The sequence below is a fragment of the Podarcis raffonei genome, chromosome 6 (assembly GCF_027172205.1).
Source record: "Podarcis raffonei isolate rPodRaf1 chromosome 6, rPodRaf1.pri, whole genome shotgun sequence".
In the NCBI taxonomy this organism is placed as follows: domain Eukaryota; kingdom Metazoa; phylum Chordata; class Lepidosauria; order Squamata; family Lacertidae; genus Podarcis; species Podarcis raffonei.
This window is the reverse complement of record NC_070607.1, coordinates 37847012-37861374: the sequence shown is the minus strand read 5'-3', so window position 1 is coordinate 37861374 and position 14363 is coordinate 37847012. Positions and strand designations below refer to the sequence as shown.

General features: G+C 40.5%; 1 protein-coding gene across 2 annotated transcripts in view; it reads left to right on the top strand.

Annotated features, from left to right (window-relative positions):
- Nucleotides 1-14363, top strand: part of PDE4B (phosphodiesterase 4B) — a 245354-nt gene that overhangs the window by 182396 nt on the left and 48595 nt on the right. For both annotated transcript variants that reach the window (XM_053392154.1, XM_053392155.1), the window contains 4 exons: nucleotides 4201-4395; nucleotides 7689-7725; nucleotides 8344-8414; nucleotides 10004-10053. In XM_053392154.1, coding sequence (XP_053248129.1) covers nucleotides 4201-4395; nucleotides 7689-7725; nucleotides 8344-8414; nucleotides 10004-10053 — 353 coding nt within the window. The remainder of the gene's footprint in view (nucleotides 1-4200; nucleotides 4396-7688; nucleotides 7726-8343; nucleotides 8415-10003; nucleotides 10054-14363) is intronic.

The window sequence follows — 14363 nt, the reverse complement described above, 5'->3', positions numbered from 1 at the left end:
ATCAGCATTTTGAACTTTCCAGTTCGGTTTTAATTCAGACATTACTTTTTTTAAAAAAAAGTTTAGTAATAAGCTTTCAGATGGCATGCTGATTAATATCAGATTTATTTATTTTTTACAATGGCAGTGTAATCCTATGGAATTAATTCAGGAATAAATATTTTGTTTGAGAAGGAGATATTTTTTAAAGCATAGTATTTGCATGTGCTGCTAGCATTTTCTGCCAATCATATTCAACTACTGGGGAGACAGAATGAATTACAGTCACCAGAAATTCTGTGCGCATTGATTTGCATAGTAGGAACAAATTTCAAGTGCATTTGTCATTTCCTCTCTCTCAACAGCAAGCATAATCTCAGATGAATACATGCTGCAACTGCATCTGGAACACGGAGCACAGTTCTGGTTATCCAATCTCAAAGAGAATCTGGGTGAACATATACAGGCAGTTCTTCTTTGGCGATCACTTGTAGCCGAGTGAGATTGTCTTCCATAAACACAGTTTTAACAATGAGCCCGTAAGTGGCTGTGGAGGCCAATTCTGGATCCACGCATCCTTCCACAGTGGGGACATTGGTTTCCGGGCGGGAGTTGATCACGGTCTGGATTTGCCAAGCGTGCCTTGTGTAACATGTGTGGGCCATGTGAGCAAGTCTACTTTCTTATTAAATGTGTGCTGAAGGCAGCAATTGAGACAAAAGTGGCAGTTTTTGAAGTTTTCCATGGTTACCAGTGTTGGCTGATATCCAATGGTGGAAGGCAGGGAGCAACTAACAGTAGATGGAGCCAGAATTAATTAAAGCCACTCCACTAGACCTAAGTTGTAAGAAAGAAAGCAGGAAGTTGGGGGGTGGCTGAAGTTGGTGGAGCAGTGCCCCATTTGACCTTATTGACCAGCCTCCACTGATGGCTGCTGTTGCTCCATCCCTAGTTATTGACAAGTTTTGTGGTGTTACGATGTTCATTCTACCTGTACTTTCATAGATTGCTGGATCTGTGGGTTAAACCACAGAGCCTAGAACTTACCGATCAGAAGGTCAGCGGTTTGAATCTCCGCAACCGGGTGAGCTCCCGTTGCTCTGTCCCTGCTCCTGCCAATCTAGCAGTTCGAAAGCACATCAAAGTGTAAGTAGCTTCCCGGCGGGAAGGTAAATGGCATTTCCGTGCGCTGCTCTGGTTCGCCAGAAGCGGCTTAGTCATGCTGGCCACATGACCCGGAAGCTGTACGCTGGCTTCCTCGGCCAATAAAGCGAGATGAGCACCGCAACCCCAGAGTCAGCTACGACTGGACCTAATGGTCAGGGGTCCCTTTACCTTTACCTTAAAGTGTTTTACTACTATTTTCTGAGTTCTTTCTAAACAAAAAGTTGATGGTTCTGTTTTAGAAATCATAAAGTTCATACTAAATATGGTAATCTCTGCACTGGTTTCCCTCTCTATATACATGTATACAGTGGTACCCCTGGTTACGTACTTAATTCGTTCTGGAGGTCTGTTCTTAATTAAAAGGGGGGGGGATCCTTCGCCACCACTTCATGGAAAGTGCAAAGGAATGTTTCATGGTGCATAAACGTACCTGGAACTGTATAACCTAAAAACCGTGCAGAAAAAGAAGGTAGTAGTCAGGAAACTATGGTACAGGAGAATACTTTCCCCATTCAATATCACCATCTAATATGGCACCTGTAAGTGCATCTGCTCCTACAGAGGTGTTCTTTAGTGCTGACATCTCCCCATTGAAGTTAGGCATGAAAGAAGCCTTCTTTAGCTGAAAGAACACTCTTCTCAAGATTAATCATGGTGCGAGGGCAATTTCAGGGGGTTACAGCTGGGGAGGGGAGAGTTCTGCAACACGTGATACCCACAGCAGTTTCTCTGGTTTGCAAAGGTGCCCATGGCAAACAACCAACTACATGACTAAGCAAGGAAAATTAGATGTTTTCTAACTTTCTCGTGTTCAGCTTGCTTGCTTTTAGCTATCACAAGACACAGTTCAAGTGCAGAACATGTAAACAGCTTAAGGCACTAATTGCATCTCATACTGCATGACTTTTATCTGGTCAACAGTAATTAGGGTAGGAGTATCTTGATATTGAGAAGAAAATAGGAGGATGCAGTCCTTATCAGTTCCAAAATAAGGACTTCAGAACAGCAATGTTAGACACAGTGTTTTGAAAACAAAAATTATTAACTCTCCCCCCCACACACTAATGAATCAACTGAGTTATATAGTCAACTAAGTTACTATAGTTCAAGCCGTTTATCTCCCCTGTTGAGTAATGAGCCAAAATAAGTTTCACGGCCTATGAAAAAGACATCACAAGAGTTCCACAGTATAAATTCAAAGTATGATATCAGGCATCACAAATGGCAGCATTGTGTGTGTGTATCTCCTCGTGGTGGATTAATGAGACTATTTTCTCCAGTGTGAATGAACATTTTTAGCATTCCCTTGCAAATGATTCAGTATATTCAGTTTTTAATCAGCTCACATCTGGAAACATTCGAGACTAGTAGGCTGGCTCATATTCTAAACAGTAAACCATGAACACAAGGGCTGCTGCTCAGATCAGCCTGAGTTTGTCCTCTTTCAGTTTCACTAGAAATGTATCACAGGTCAGTTCTATTTTGTTTTGTGTGTAAAAAAAAATCTTTTTTAAAGAACACATGAAAGACCAGCATTTAAATTCTACACATTTTAGTACACATTTCTCCTAAAATACCCCCCCCCCATATTTCCAGTACATCTGGGAGGAGGAAACATGAATAGTGTTGTGTCTGTGTAAGTCTTTGCAGGAACCTCTGCTGGCAATAAACCAGATCAGGCTGATCAGCACAGCTCTCCTCCCACCATTCAGTGATAAAGCAGAAGGGCTTCGTGGGAGGCATGGGCTTAATGAAGAAGTAGGAAGAGGAAAAGCTGAGAGAAGGAGAGGATTGTTGGGATGCATTCTATCCTGCGTGCACTTTAGGGGAACAAAGTTAAGAGGCTGGTACCCTCCAAAGAGAGGTTAGAGGAGAAGGGGGATTTGGGTGAGGGAGCCCTTACACTTCTGTCATCGAGGGAACAATAAATAAAGACATTGATGTCAAGCCTATAAAAAGAGATTGGCGGAATTGATGGATAGGCTGAGCTCTTGTAGCAATGGCTCCATCCATTATACTCTGGAGTAAGGGTTGGAGCTCTGAGGATTCTGTATATAGCAGCATTCTTCAGTAAATCCATGTTTTGTCCAGGTGTACATCTTGCAGTGTAGTTAATTTCTAGGATCTTCAGAGAAGACAAAAGAGAATACTTTTTCACATTGGCCACAAACAGCTTACTGCCACATGATGTGATTATGCGTACTGTTCCTGACGAACCGCTGTATAAGGAAGCATTGTACAGTGGTACCTTAGTTCTCGAACAGCTTGGCTCCTAAACAAATCAGCTCCTGAATGCCACAAACCCGGAAGTGAGTGTTCCGGTTTGCGAATGTTTTTTGGAAGCCGAATGTCCGATGTGGCTTCCGAAGCTCCTGCAGCCAATCAGAAGCCGTGCCTTGGTTTTTGAATGGTTCCGGGAGTTGAACAGACTCCCGGAATAGATTAACTTTGACAACCAAGGTACCACTCTACCATTGAATGTCTGGTGCCAAGAATAACCAATTCTTACAGACAAATCTGAAATCACCTTTGTTTGGTTGATTTTGCCTTTGTTGTTGTTGTTGTTATTTATCTCATCTGGGAGATAAATTTACAGAATTGCTGTTTTACTGCAAATCTTGTGTGTTCTGCGTTTTGACATCTCATTTGCTTTTCTCTGTGTCCACAGTGAGTGCTCTCAAAGGTTATTCAAAGGTGGCTTTAAGCTCACATAAAGGATGTATAGATTTCTCAGAGAGCTTTAGGGGAGATGATGCATGAAGAGAATGTTTGGGAAAGGCAGATGATGGTGTGCAGTACATGGTGGGACGATTTTAACAAGAGATGCTGTTAACAAAATGAAAACTACATGGTAGTAAAAAGACAAAGAGAAGTACAATGGCAGCCGCCCATGGAAAATATTGTTCTGATGGCTTTGCATTTCTGCATCTCCGTTTCCCTGTTGCAACATGGAGGAGTGAATGATATTGTTTGTATTTGAACACATTGAGTAAAGTAATGATCTAAGGTGAAGAATATGCTATCCTGTAACAGCCATGCTTGCTTTATTCACAGCTTTGATGTGGAAAATGGCCCCTCACCAGGTCGCAGCCCACTGGACCCTCAGGCTGGCTCTTCGTCGGGACTTGTGCTCCATACCACGTTTCCAGGGCACAGCCAGCGCAGAGAGTCATTTCTTTATAGATCAGACAGTGACTATGACCTGTCACCAAAGACCATGTCCAGGAATTCCTCTCTACCAAGTGAACAGTAAGTACACATATCACAATATACTCTAGTAGTACCATGTGCCGTACCAATGCATATTAACAATTTGATGGCCTAGGTAAATTCTGATTGCCCTTGGCTACTAGTTTTTATTGAGCATGTCTTACATTAGCTATATGTGGTTGTACAGTCCTGCAGCAATGTTATTAAAACTACTTGGTGTTGTAGATTTAAGGGTTTATAGGTGAAGATAAGTTTGGCTTTAGTTAGCTTTCAACAAAAACTTACCTCCTTATTCTGGAATTATCAAATGGTTCTCCTCCTCTAACTTTTCCATCCTCTTTCCTTATGCATTTAAGGTTGCAATCCTATACATACTTACTTGGGAGTAAATCTCAAAGAATTCAGTGTCATTTACTTTTGAGTATAGAATTTCATTTTAAGTCTTTAAAAACATAAACCAGATGGTAGGGCATTATGTCTTTAGTGTGATTTATTTATAATGCTAAGTTATGATAGGAACTGTTGAAAAAATGTTTGTTTGAGATGCAAGTAAAACAACTAATGCACAAAAAGTAAAGACTATAATCTCTAATTGTATACAGTATATATAAATAAAATATCCAGAGCAATATAAACACACCAGCACAATTGTAATATGCCATTTCTAAGTCAAAAGGATAAAGGTTTTTTTTAATTAATAAAATGTTTAGCGTGTATATGGTTGATTATAAATGAGAATATATATTTAATGAAAACCCCAAAGATTTTAATGCCCTTTCTACTATGCATTGTAACTACCATGCTGAAAATCCACTGAAAATCCCTGCAAATAGCATTAAAACCAATGAAAGCCAGAAAATTTAAAGTTGACCTTTACTCAGATGGCTTTGCTCTTTTTCCAGCTGAGAGAGAGTGTACAGCCCTAACTTTGGATTTCCTAGCTATTATTGCCGTGTATTGCAAGAACCGAGTAGTAGTTCCTGCTTGGATTATTTTCTTCTTATGAATATACACTATAATTGGAGAACATTAGAAGCAGGCTTGTATGGATACATAAAACAGAGGTATAGTAGGTATAGTATAGGTGGTAAAGAGTTTCTTATTGAATATATGTTATCATAAGCAGATAATCCTTTCATAGTATCTTTCCAGCTTATAAATAAGTTGAGGTTGGCATAAATATATAGATATATATAAGCAATGGTATAGATACAGTAAGCCCACAATGTATGTGCATTTAACTTGCGTGCATTCAGCTTTATGTGTTTGGCAATTATTTTAAAAATAGGATCAGACCCTAGGAAAAAAGAACCCAATGTCTTTGGACCCCAGTATCCTTTGGCTATATGTGATTGGGCTTTAGGTGCGATCCCTGAAACGTAATCCCTGCGTAAATTGCAGATTTACTGTATATATGTTAATAGGAATGTAAGTTGAGTGGTTAGGTTAATGTGCATAATAACTGGCCATTGTGCAAATTCATCAGGCCTCATGGAGAAAGTACATTTATTCCTTCCATGAAGAGGGATTTGTGCACATTTTCAGTTCAGTATACACAATCTTCAACAGGCCCTGGACAATGTGCAAATCTTGGCTGAATTTTGTACAGTTTCCAGCTATTATGCATACAGTGTTATGCAATATTATACAATATTATGCAACAAGAAAGGGAACTTTTACAGCTTCTCTCCCCTTCCCACATTTCTCATGGAAGTTCCCCTCCTTCGGTGCTGCTATTAAGCTAATGGGTTTCTTTATAGCAGCTAGGGCCAATCCTAATAGGAATCACAGGGGAAAGAAGATGTAACCACCTGAAGAAGGGTTACCCAGCAGGTAAAAGAAAGCTGGGAGAGAAAGTGTAAAGTACATCTGATCTTACATGCCGCCACCCTACACACTGGAAGGAGGATGGAAGGTGCTACTCAGCTGTCTGGGAAACAGCTGATAGTGGTTAAAAGGGGTGCTGGATTGCAGGAAAAAGGGCTCCTTTAGAGGAAAGGTGGGATAAAAATGCAATCAATCAATTAATTAATAAGCTTTCAAGCCCCCCATTCCTGATTCTTGGGCAATCAGTGTGAGGGTATCTTGTGGACCACGTAACATTACACAGTGGGTCAGAAGCAGCCTAGCCTGGGGAGTACAGATTGCAGACTTCTGAACAAGAAATAAAGAAGAGGATTTGTTTCTTGGAGACTGCACATACTAATTTGATAATGTGCATATGTCCAAAGAACATACAAAATACATTCAAGAAATGGACCTATCCCAAAGCCTGTTGGAGATTATGCAATGTACTATATGCCCATTCCCCCCAATGCCCATTGGGTATTATGTATTTTGGCTGGGAAATGTGCACAATTCCCTCCTCATGGACGGATTCCGTGCACATTCTTCATGAGGCCTGGTGAATATGCACAATGGCTAGCTATTCTGCACATTAACCATTCAAGTTACATTCCCCTTAACATATACATGCACATCTGGCACAGTTTGCATGTACCACTAAGCCAAACCATGCAAATCGAAGCTTAATGCAAAAGAACAAAATTCAGGTTCCCATACAGAATATCACTGTTTCTTTGCTCTTTGCTCTTCCACTGGTCCTTCCGTGAATAAAGCCATGGTTTGGTTTGGCTTATCATTGCATCTGAAGCCAGATAAACCATGAGCAGTAACTTGCCTACAGTTTGTGCTTTCTCTGCAGCAACATAAGCTATAAGATAGGGCTCAGATGTAAAGCTTAGTCCAGCCATAGCTTATCCCTGGGTAGCAGCAGGATCAGAAGAGGACCAAAGTAACCACCATCTTCTCTCCAGGAACCCACAGATTGGCTGACTAGTTCTCAACAGGTTTGGCTTTGTGATGCGTGCAGATAGTGTCAAAATATACTTTACAGCCTAAACGTAGTCTGCAACCAACCCAAAAGGTATCTGCAGCCTGCCCACTCTTTCATAATCACTTACCTCATTTAGTGAGGTACACGAAGGAGGTAGGAAAGAGATGTGGGAAACGTCATACATGACCAAGAGATGCAAGATGGATGTGCGTCACAGAGACGGGGTTAGAAGGCAAGGGAGCGAGGGCCAAATCAGATGCAACACTAGGAAGGTTGTGTGTAGCAGTGAAGAAACAGAATTTCCATAGTGATTCAAAGTTGCTACATGTGTGTTTCAGTGCACATCTTAATCTGTATGTACAGCATGAGTATGCAACTGTAACACGGGATGTTGCCCAAAGATTTCAAACAATATGAGAATGCATCATGTTTCTTGACTATGTGGTTGTTTATTAAAATACTGTATGGGATTCTTTTTCTTTTCATTTCTTGCTAGACATGGAGATGACCTGATAGTTACACCTTTTGCTCAGGTATGTTCCAAATATTGTGACACTGATTCTAGTGCGGATGGTGGCCTATCTGAGGCATTTGAAAGCCTAGAGTGAACTTATGAGTATTGCACTTTTGCTTCATAAGGATCCTGGCCCATGTGATTCCTCCTCCTTCGTCACTGCATCTGGCCTTCTGATTTGTCAGGCTTCACAGGTCTTACTGTATAGTCAACCATAATGTCTTGATCACAGCCTCCCATTCCGGCCCCACCCTGACCCAGGCATCCTGTTCCAAATATCATGGCATTACTAGATTGTGATAGTTGCATTATAGTTATCACTTCTTTTGCATCAGCTTCATGTGCTAATTGTTTCCTACAAATAACTGTCCTGATTAAGGATGTATGAGATCAGCTGTGTATATTGAATAATGATGTTGAATATTTAGCGGCTTTTTTGCTTGTTAGGCACGATCCAGTCAAATTCAATACTGTGAAATCCCATTGTTTTAATGGGAAAGTGTCAATCATGTGTTTAGTTCTCTCCCACTACTTAAATCAATGAAGCTTTAGAGTATTTAACTGTCTAAATGTTTATATGTACATTCTGAATGCTTGCACTTGTTTTAATATTTAGTGTGGCCTTATTTTTTTGTAGGTCTTGGCTAGTTTGAGAAGTGTAAGGAATAACTTCACGTTATTGACAAATCTGCAAGGAGCATCAAACAAGTAAGTTGTCTCCTTTAAAAAAAAAGTGCTACAAAATTCACTGAGCTCCCATCCTATGGATGCTTACTAAAGAGAAAGACCACTGAAATGAGTGGAATCTAGGTTTGACAAAATATGCACAGAATTGTACCATAAGGCATATCTTCAATCTCAGACTGATTTTTACCAATGCTGGCACCTGATTAACACTTTGTTCAGTGAGGGAGCTATAGTGAAAAAGCATGAGGCCCAATGTAATGCATGCAGCCTGTCTCATATTGAACTCATGACCAAATCAAACTGATTTTAATGAAACTGGGTTTTAGTCACTAATAGTTTAAAATGTGTCCAGGAGTTTTACCTAGCCTGTTGAACTATTTGTGAGTGGAAAGCAGTATGCTATAAATCGGGCACTCCTAAGCATGGCCAATGGCACAACTGCTTAAAACATTGTATTCTATTGAGGTTTGTATGACAACAGTAATAAGGCAGATATGATGTTGCTGGACTCCAGCTCCCATCAGCCCCAAACAGTATGGCCCATTATTAGACAGTTGTGTCATTACACTAATGTTGGGACGAGGACATAGCTGAGAAAAATAGTGGCTTGTGTCAAGCCACCTAACGGGTTCATGCCGAGGTGAAAGTTAAACTAAGAATTTCCAACTTCTAGTCTCTTAGCCCTCTAGATTGCAGGGGAAAGGCTGCAAACCTAACCACTGTCACTTGGGTGTAAGCCTGACTGAATTCGGTAAGACTGACTTCTGAGTAGACATTGTTAGGATTGTGCTGTAAGCTAAGAAGTGTTGAATTCAATAAAGATTGAAGTCAGACATTACATGCCCCTTGTGCATTATACGATGTGAAACAGTGTCACATCAGATAGCTATTTCTCATATGGTTATGTCTGAAGAAAATGAAGCATTCCTTCTATAACTTCAAAACCTCCATCGTCTCTTTACTGTCATGAAGGCACTTGTAACAGAATTCATTATAATTTATTCTCATTTGAAACCAGTTTAAACTGATGATTATTTGAGAGAATTGGCTTTTTCACAGGATGTCTATTTTTGTTGGTCTTGGAGAGGCTTTAAGTGGTATTAAAGCAACCTAGAATGTCACATAAAACTAGTACTCTCTCTCTCTCTCTGTCTCTCTCTCTCTCTCTCTCTCTCTCTCGACTTGTAAAGGCATCCCAATGCAATAAGTATGCATGTGTTGCTCTATCCATATCAAAAGCACTGCTTCTTTCAGCTCATGATTTCATAGAGTGCAACCTCACTTTTCCTAAACTTACCCTCATGTGGAAGTTGCTTGCAAATGAATCTATGTGGCAGTTGTGCCACGTGGCAAGTGCCACATGGATCAGGCAATATGCTGTATCCTCTATGCAAAACATTCCAGTTTGCTGCTTATGGATACATGGAGAGAAGAAAAAACATTGCTAAAAGCTGATCCATATGAAAATATTCTACATTCACACAATTCACATAACCATCAATTGTTCATGTGAAATGGGGAAGAAGAAAAAAACCCTTCTGACTGTATTAACAGGTACCTACCAGCCCTGGCAATATGAATCTCACGATGCATTATTTATACCTATACAGGAGGTCACCGGCAGCAAATCAACCACCAGTCTCCAGGGTTAACATTCAGGGTATGTATTCTGTTGAACGAACAGTGTTTAAGTGGCAATAATTTTTTATTTTAATAAACAGTTAACAGTACTATTGATTCCATTAAAACCCATTAGAGATATAATCTTTCAATCATCAGGGCTAGGTACATTTACAGCATAGAGCAAATCTGTGTCATAATTGTACAGAATATAATCAGAACTGCAGTGCTTCCCCCTTGTTTCTTTGTATTTCTTCTGGTCTTTCATGAGAGGTGGATAGAAAACTATTTGACAATTCTATCACTGTAACTCGAGTGGGTAATCCAGGAGAAGCACTTTTTAAAAAATGTGCAATGGTTTGTGACTAAGAAGATTGTTATTGTGGAAAGGTTAGTGACTGTCCATTGAGAAAACTGGATATAGAGAATCCAGCAGATGGCAAGATATGCATGCAACACATTAGCTGGAAGAAGAGGGAAACAGTAATAGAAAAGAAGAGATATAGGAAAAGATTCAGTGATGTAATGTGTGGTGGCTTTACACTTGATTTGTGACCAACCTGGTTATACAACTTTACATAGAGACTTCTGTAGCAGAGTGATGCATTTCACTGTCTTAAATTCTTTGTGCAGATACAGCAGGGGTCACTAACTTTTGGGGGCAAACAGAAGAAACTCATGGGCAGCACACACATCCTGCAACTAAACATGCAGAGCAACCCATTCCATTGGTTCCAATGCTTCTTTGAAGCCTAATTTCAGCAGGGAAAAGGGGGTCATGTGGACAACAGGGAAGACTTTTGCAGGCATAGGTGCACCACAAGGCAACAAGTTGGTGACCCCATGTTGGCTGTACCTAACTGTTGGCAGTGTGTTCTTAAGCTGAAATACTGTATTGCATTTCATTAATCATTCATAAGTCGTCTTGGACTATGAAAAAGCCTTTTCAAATTTCATGCAGCAGGCCTACTCATAACTGTATATGCCTTCTTGGGCCATGCAAGAGCCCTAAGCATAAGCCTTCATTCAAGAAACCCTGAGTGAGTTAGGGACTTTCCCTACATGCAAAGACAGGCTCTGGCGGATTGAGTGGACAAGACCATTAGTGGGTCCCAACAGTCAAGAAGGCAGTTTTCTGCACGTGCTGTAGGGGGAAGTGAAGGGCAGATGGGTCTTGTCAATCTGAGAAGGTAACCCATCTAGGAGAAGGAAAACTCTGATCCTAAACCTTTGCTGCCTTGTGGGATATCTTTGGGAGTGGAGTCCCTAAGATGATTGGATGGACCTTGTATGCCTCCTTCCAGCAACTCCTGCAGCCAAGGTGGTGTCAAACATATTGCTCTGCTTTCCTTTGGACCACATCAGTGAGGCCGGGGGGAGGGGTCTTGTCATCTGGGCAGCCCAGGACCTCCATACACACTGCCCAGGCTTGTGCCCTGGAGAAGTCACTTAGCTGCTGCTAGCGCAGCGGTTTGACTTCAGCCCCAGAGGCATTCTCCATTGTCTCTTGAGACAGATGGCTGCCAGCAAGAACAACAAAAACCCTTTACTGATGATCAGTGCTGGGATACTGGTGCAAGTGCTATGCCTTGTTGTCTTCTTATGCAAGAGGCATCAGCTGGAACCAAGGATACTGCTACGAAGCTCAAAGACAGCTTCTCTTAACAATTCTAGAAATTACTCATGGTTTTTGTCACTCATCCTTTTGTTCCTTCCAACTTCCTTCATAGGACACATTGTCATTGGCATAGGTCACCATCATCTCAGCTCTTTATACATGCCAGTACTCACTTCTTGCTTCCAGGACACAAGACTGCCAGTCCTGGCCCCAGTTCTGTTGGCTGTACAACTTTACCACTATGCTTCTAAAGCTAACACTTTGTTCAGCAATTCCTCTGCGTGATTGGGCTCCCATCAATACTATGCCTTGATATTTGGATAATGCATCTAATAACAACATATGTTCTTATCTTCCAATGGTACATAAGCAAATCCATACATTTTTAAATGTTTAGTTTACTCTAAAAGGCGGGGAGAGGAAATGATGCCCGAATTTAGGAAGTGTGATTAATTTGGAAACAGATGGCCATTTAGAATCCCAGACAGCAACCATTAAACTTAATAAGAGAGTTTCTGTTCGTTTGGATAAATGTGACATATTTCTTGCCAGCTTTCAGAAAAAAGAAAGACTAGAGATCAAGAAGTTAAATACTTTTTTCAGTAGGGTCAGCAATATATATATACATATCTATCTATCTATATATATATATATATTTATTTCTTCTGGCTTCTGTTTCATGCTATGGCAGAGTAAATTATTTTACCCAACAAAAGACTATCGTCTCTGTGGGGGTTCTGTTGACACTTTCAGGTTGTTTGAGAAACAAGGAGCAGTGTTGTTTCCCATTTTTTGTTGTGATTCTCGTGCAGGGGGGCGGGGTATTGAATCATCCTCAAACTGAAACAGCAATCTTTTCTCATTGAAAAATGCAGTTCAATCCTCATCATTCATGCCTTAGCAATGGTTGTATGGCATTTGACTGCTCAGGTATAACAATACTGAATATTGCTTGTGTAATCATGAGTGAAGAAGCTCCCAGTTCTTCCATGCACCTCAAATGCCAACACAATGTTACTTTTTATCATTTCACAAGTATTCCTTTGAAAGACAATAATTTCACATATGGTCTTTTTTGTTTCTGCTTTCTTTTAAAATGCAGGATCCCCTTAAAGATCCCTGCTACACATATCTGGTCAAAATGTTGATATTTAGTCACAGGGAGAAGAAAAAAATACAAATAATAGAAACAGTTCTATGCCTAGTGAAAACAATACACACCAAGTTATAATTCCCTGGTGTGTCAACCCATGTGGCTTGTGACTATAAAAATTCAGGCTGTGATAATCATGAAAACATTCCTGGACTCTTCAAAATATTTTCCCAATTATAAGTCCTAAGATTTAATCCTAGTCAGTAGTTTAAAAAGATAATATTGATCTTTGCATACCTTTCCCCCCCGAATGCTGTCCACTGTGTTCATAGCAATTTCAGAATTTCACATGTCCTTAACCACTAGTTCAATATATGCATTCATCTACTTTGGGGTTGTTTCCAACAAGGTCACCCCATTTGTGCAAGGACACTCTTCTCCCTGTGTGCCACCATAATCTGTTCTGGAGGTTCTTCCGGTCCCCGGAGCACATCTGGAATGGGTATGGAGCATGAACAGAAGAGGGAGAGGAATTTGCATTGTGCAAGCAAAAAGGACATCTTGGTTGGATACGACCATGTCTCTTTATATTAATTGCACTAATTTGGTTCTCTTTTTTTTTTAAGTGCAAACTACACTATAGATTACTGTACTTTGCTTTTAAGTTTTATTTTAGTGGAGATACATGTTTACCTTGCCCATTATTTGAAACAATATACTTATAGAGTAGGGGTGAGGAACTCCCATCAGCCCCAGAACATGGCCAGTGGTCAGGAATCATGTAGTCCAGCAACATCTGCAGGGTCAGTTTCCTCATGCCTGTAACAAACTAGGTGCAAATTTATTTTTATTTTGTCCAAGTGTCTAAGAAAGATGCACAGATATTTAAAGTATACGAGTGGTGTTTCCTGGCAGATCAATATTATTTTCCATCACGGGTTGCTTCTCTTGTTAACAAGGCTAGGTACTCCCTTCACATCATCATAGAAGACACACAATCAACTAACATCAGTTGAATCAGAGGAGATTGTTCTCTTTGCTTTAGAAGTGTGACTTGTATCCTGTTGTGAGAAGCACAAAATGCTTAAAGCCAGCTGACAAGTGTAATGTTCCTTGGTGAAGGAGGCAGACCTCGTTCAGCATTTGCACTGGAAATGAACACAACACATTTCTTGGCACTAAATAGAATTTCCAGAACTTGGCAAGCAAACGGCAATTCTTCACTCATTATGTTTTCTTAAAAGATTATACAAGGAGTTTCTTTGCCCCACAGCGGAGCATAGAATCGTAGAATTGTGGAATTGTAGAGTTTGAAGGGACCACAAAGATAAATCTAGCCCAACGCCCTGCAATGCAGGAATCTTTTGCCCAATGTGAGGTCTCAACCCACAACCCTGAGAGGAAGAGTCACACGCTCTACCGACGGAGCCACCTCTCGGACAGGACAGAGTAATATTCAACACAGATATAATGTTTAGTGCATTTTTAATATTGAAAATGCTTCATGCACAACATGGCAGAAAACTTTATGGCAACCCTGTAAGGTAGGCCTTTGCTAATATCTCCATTTTGCCAGTGGGGAGCTGAGGCAGAAAAAATACTGGCTTGCCTATGCCTACTCAGTGAGCTTGTGGCTCGG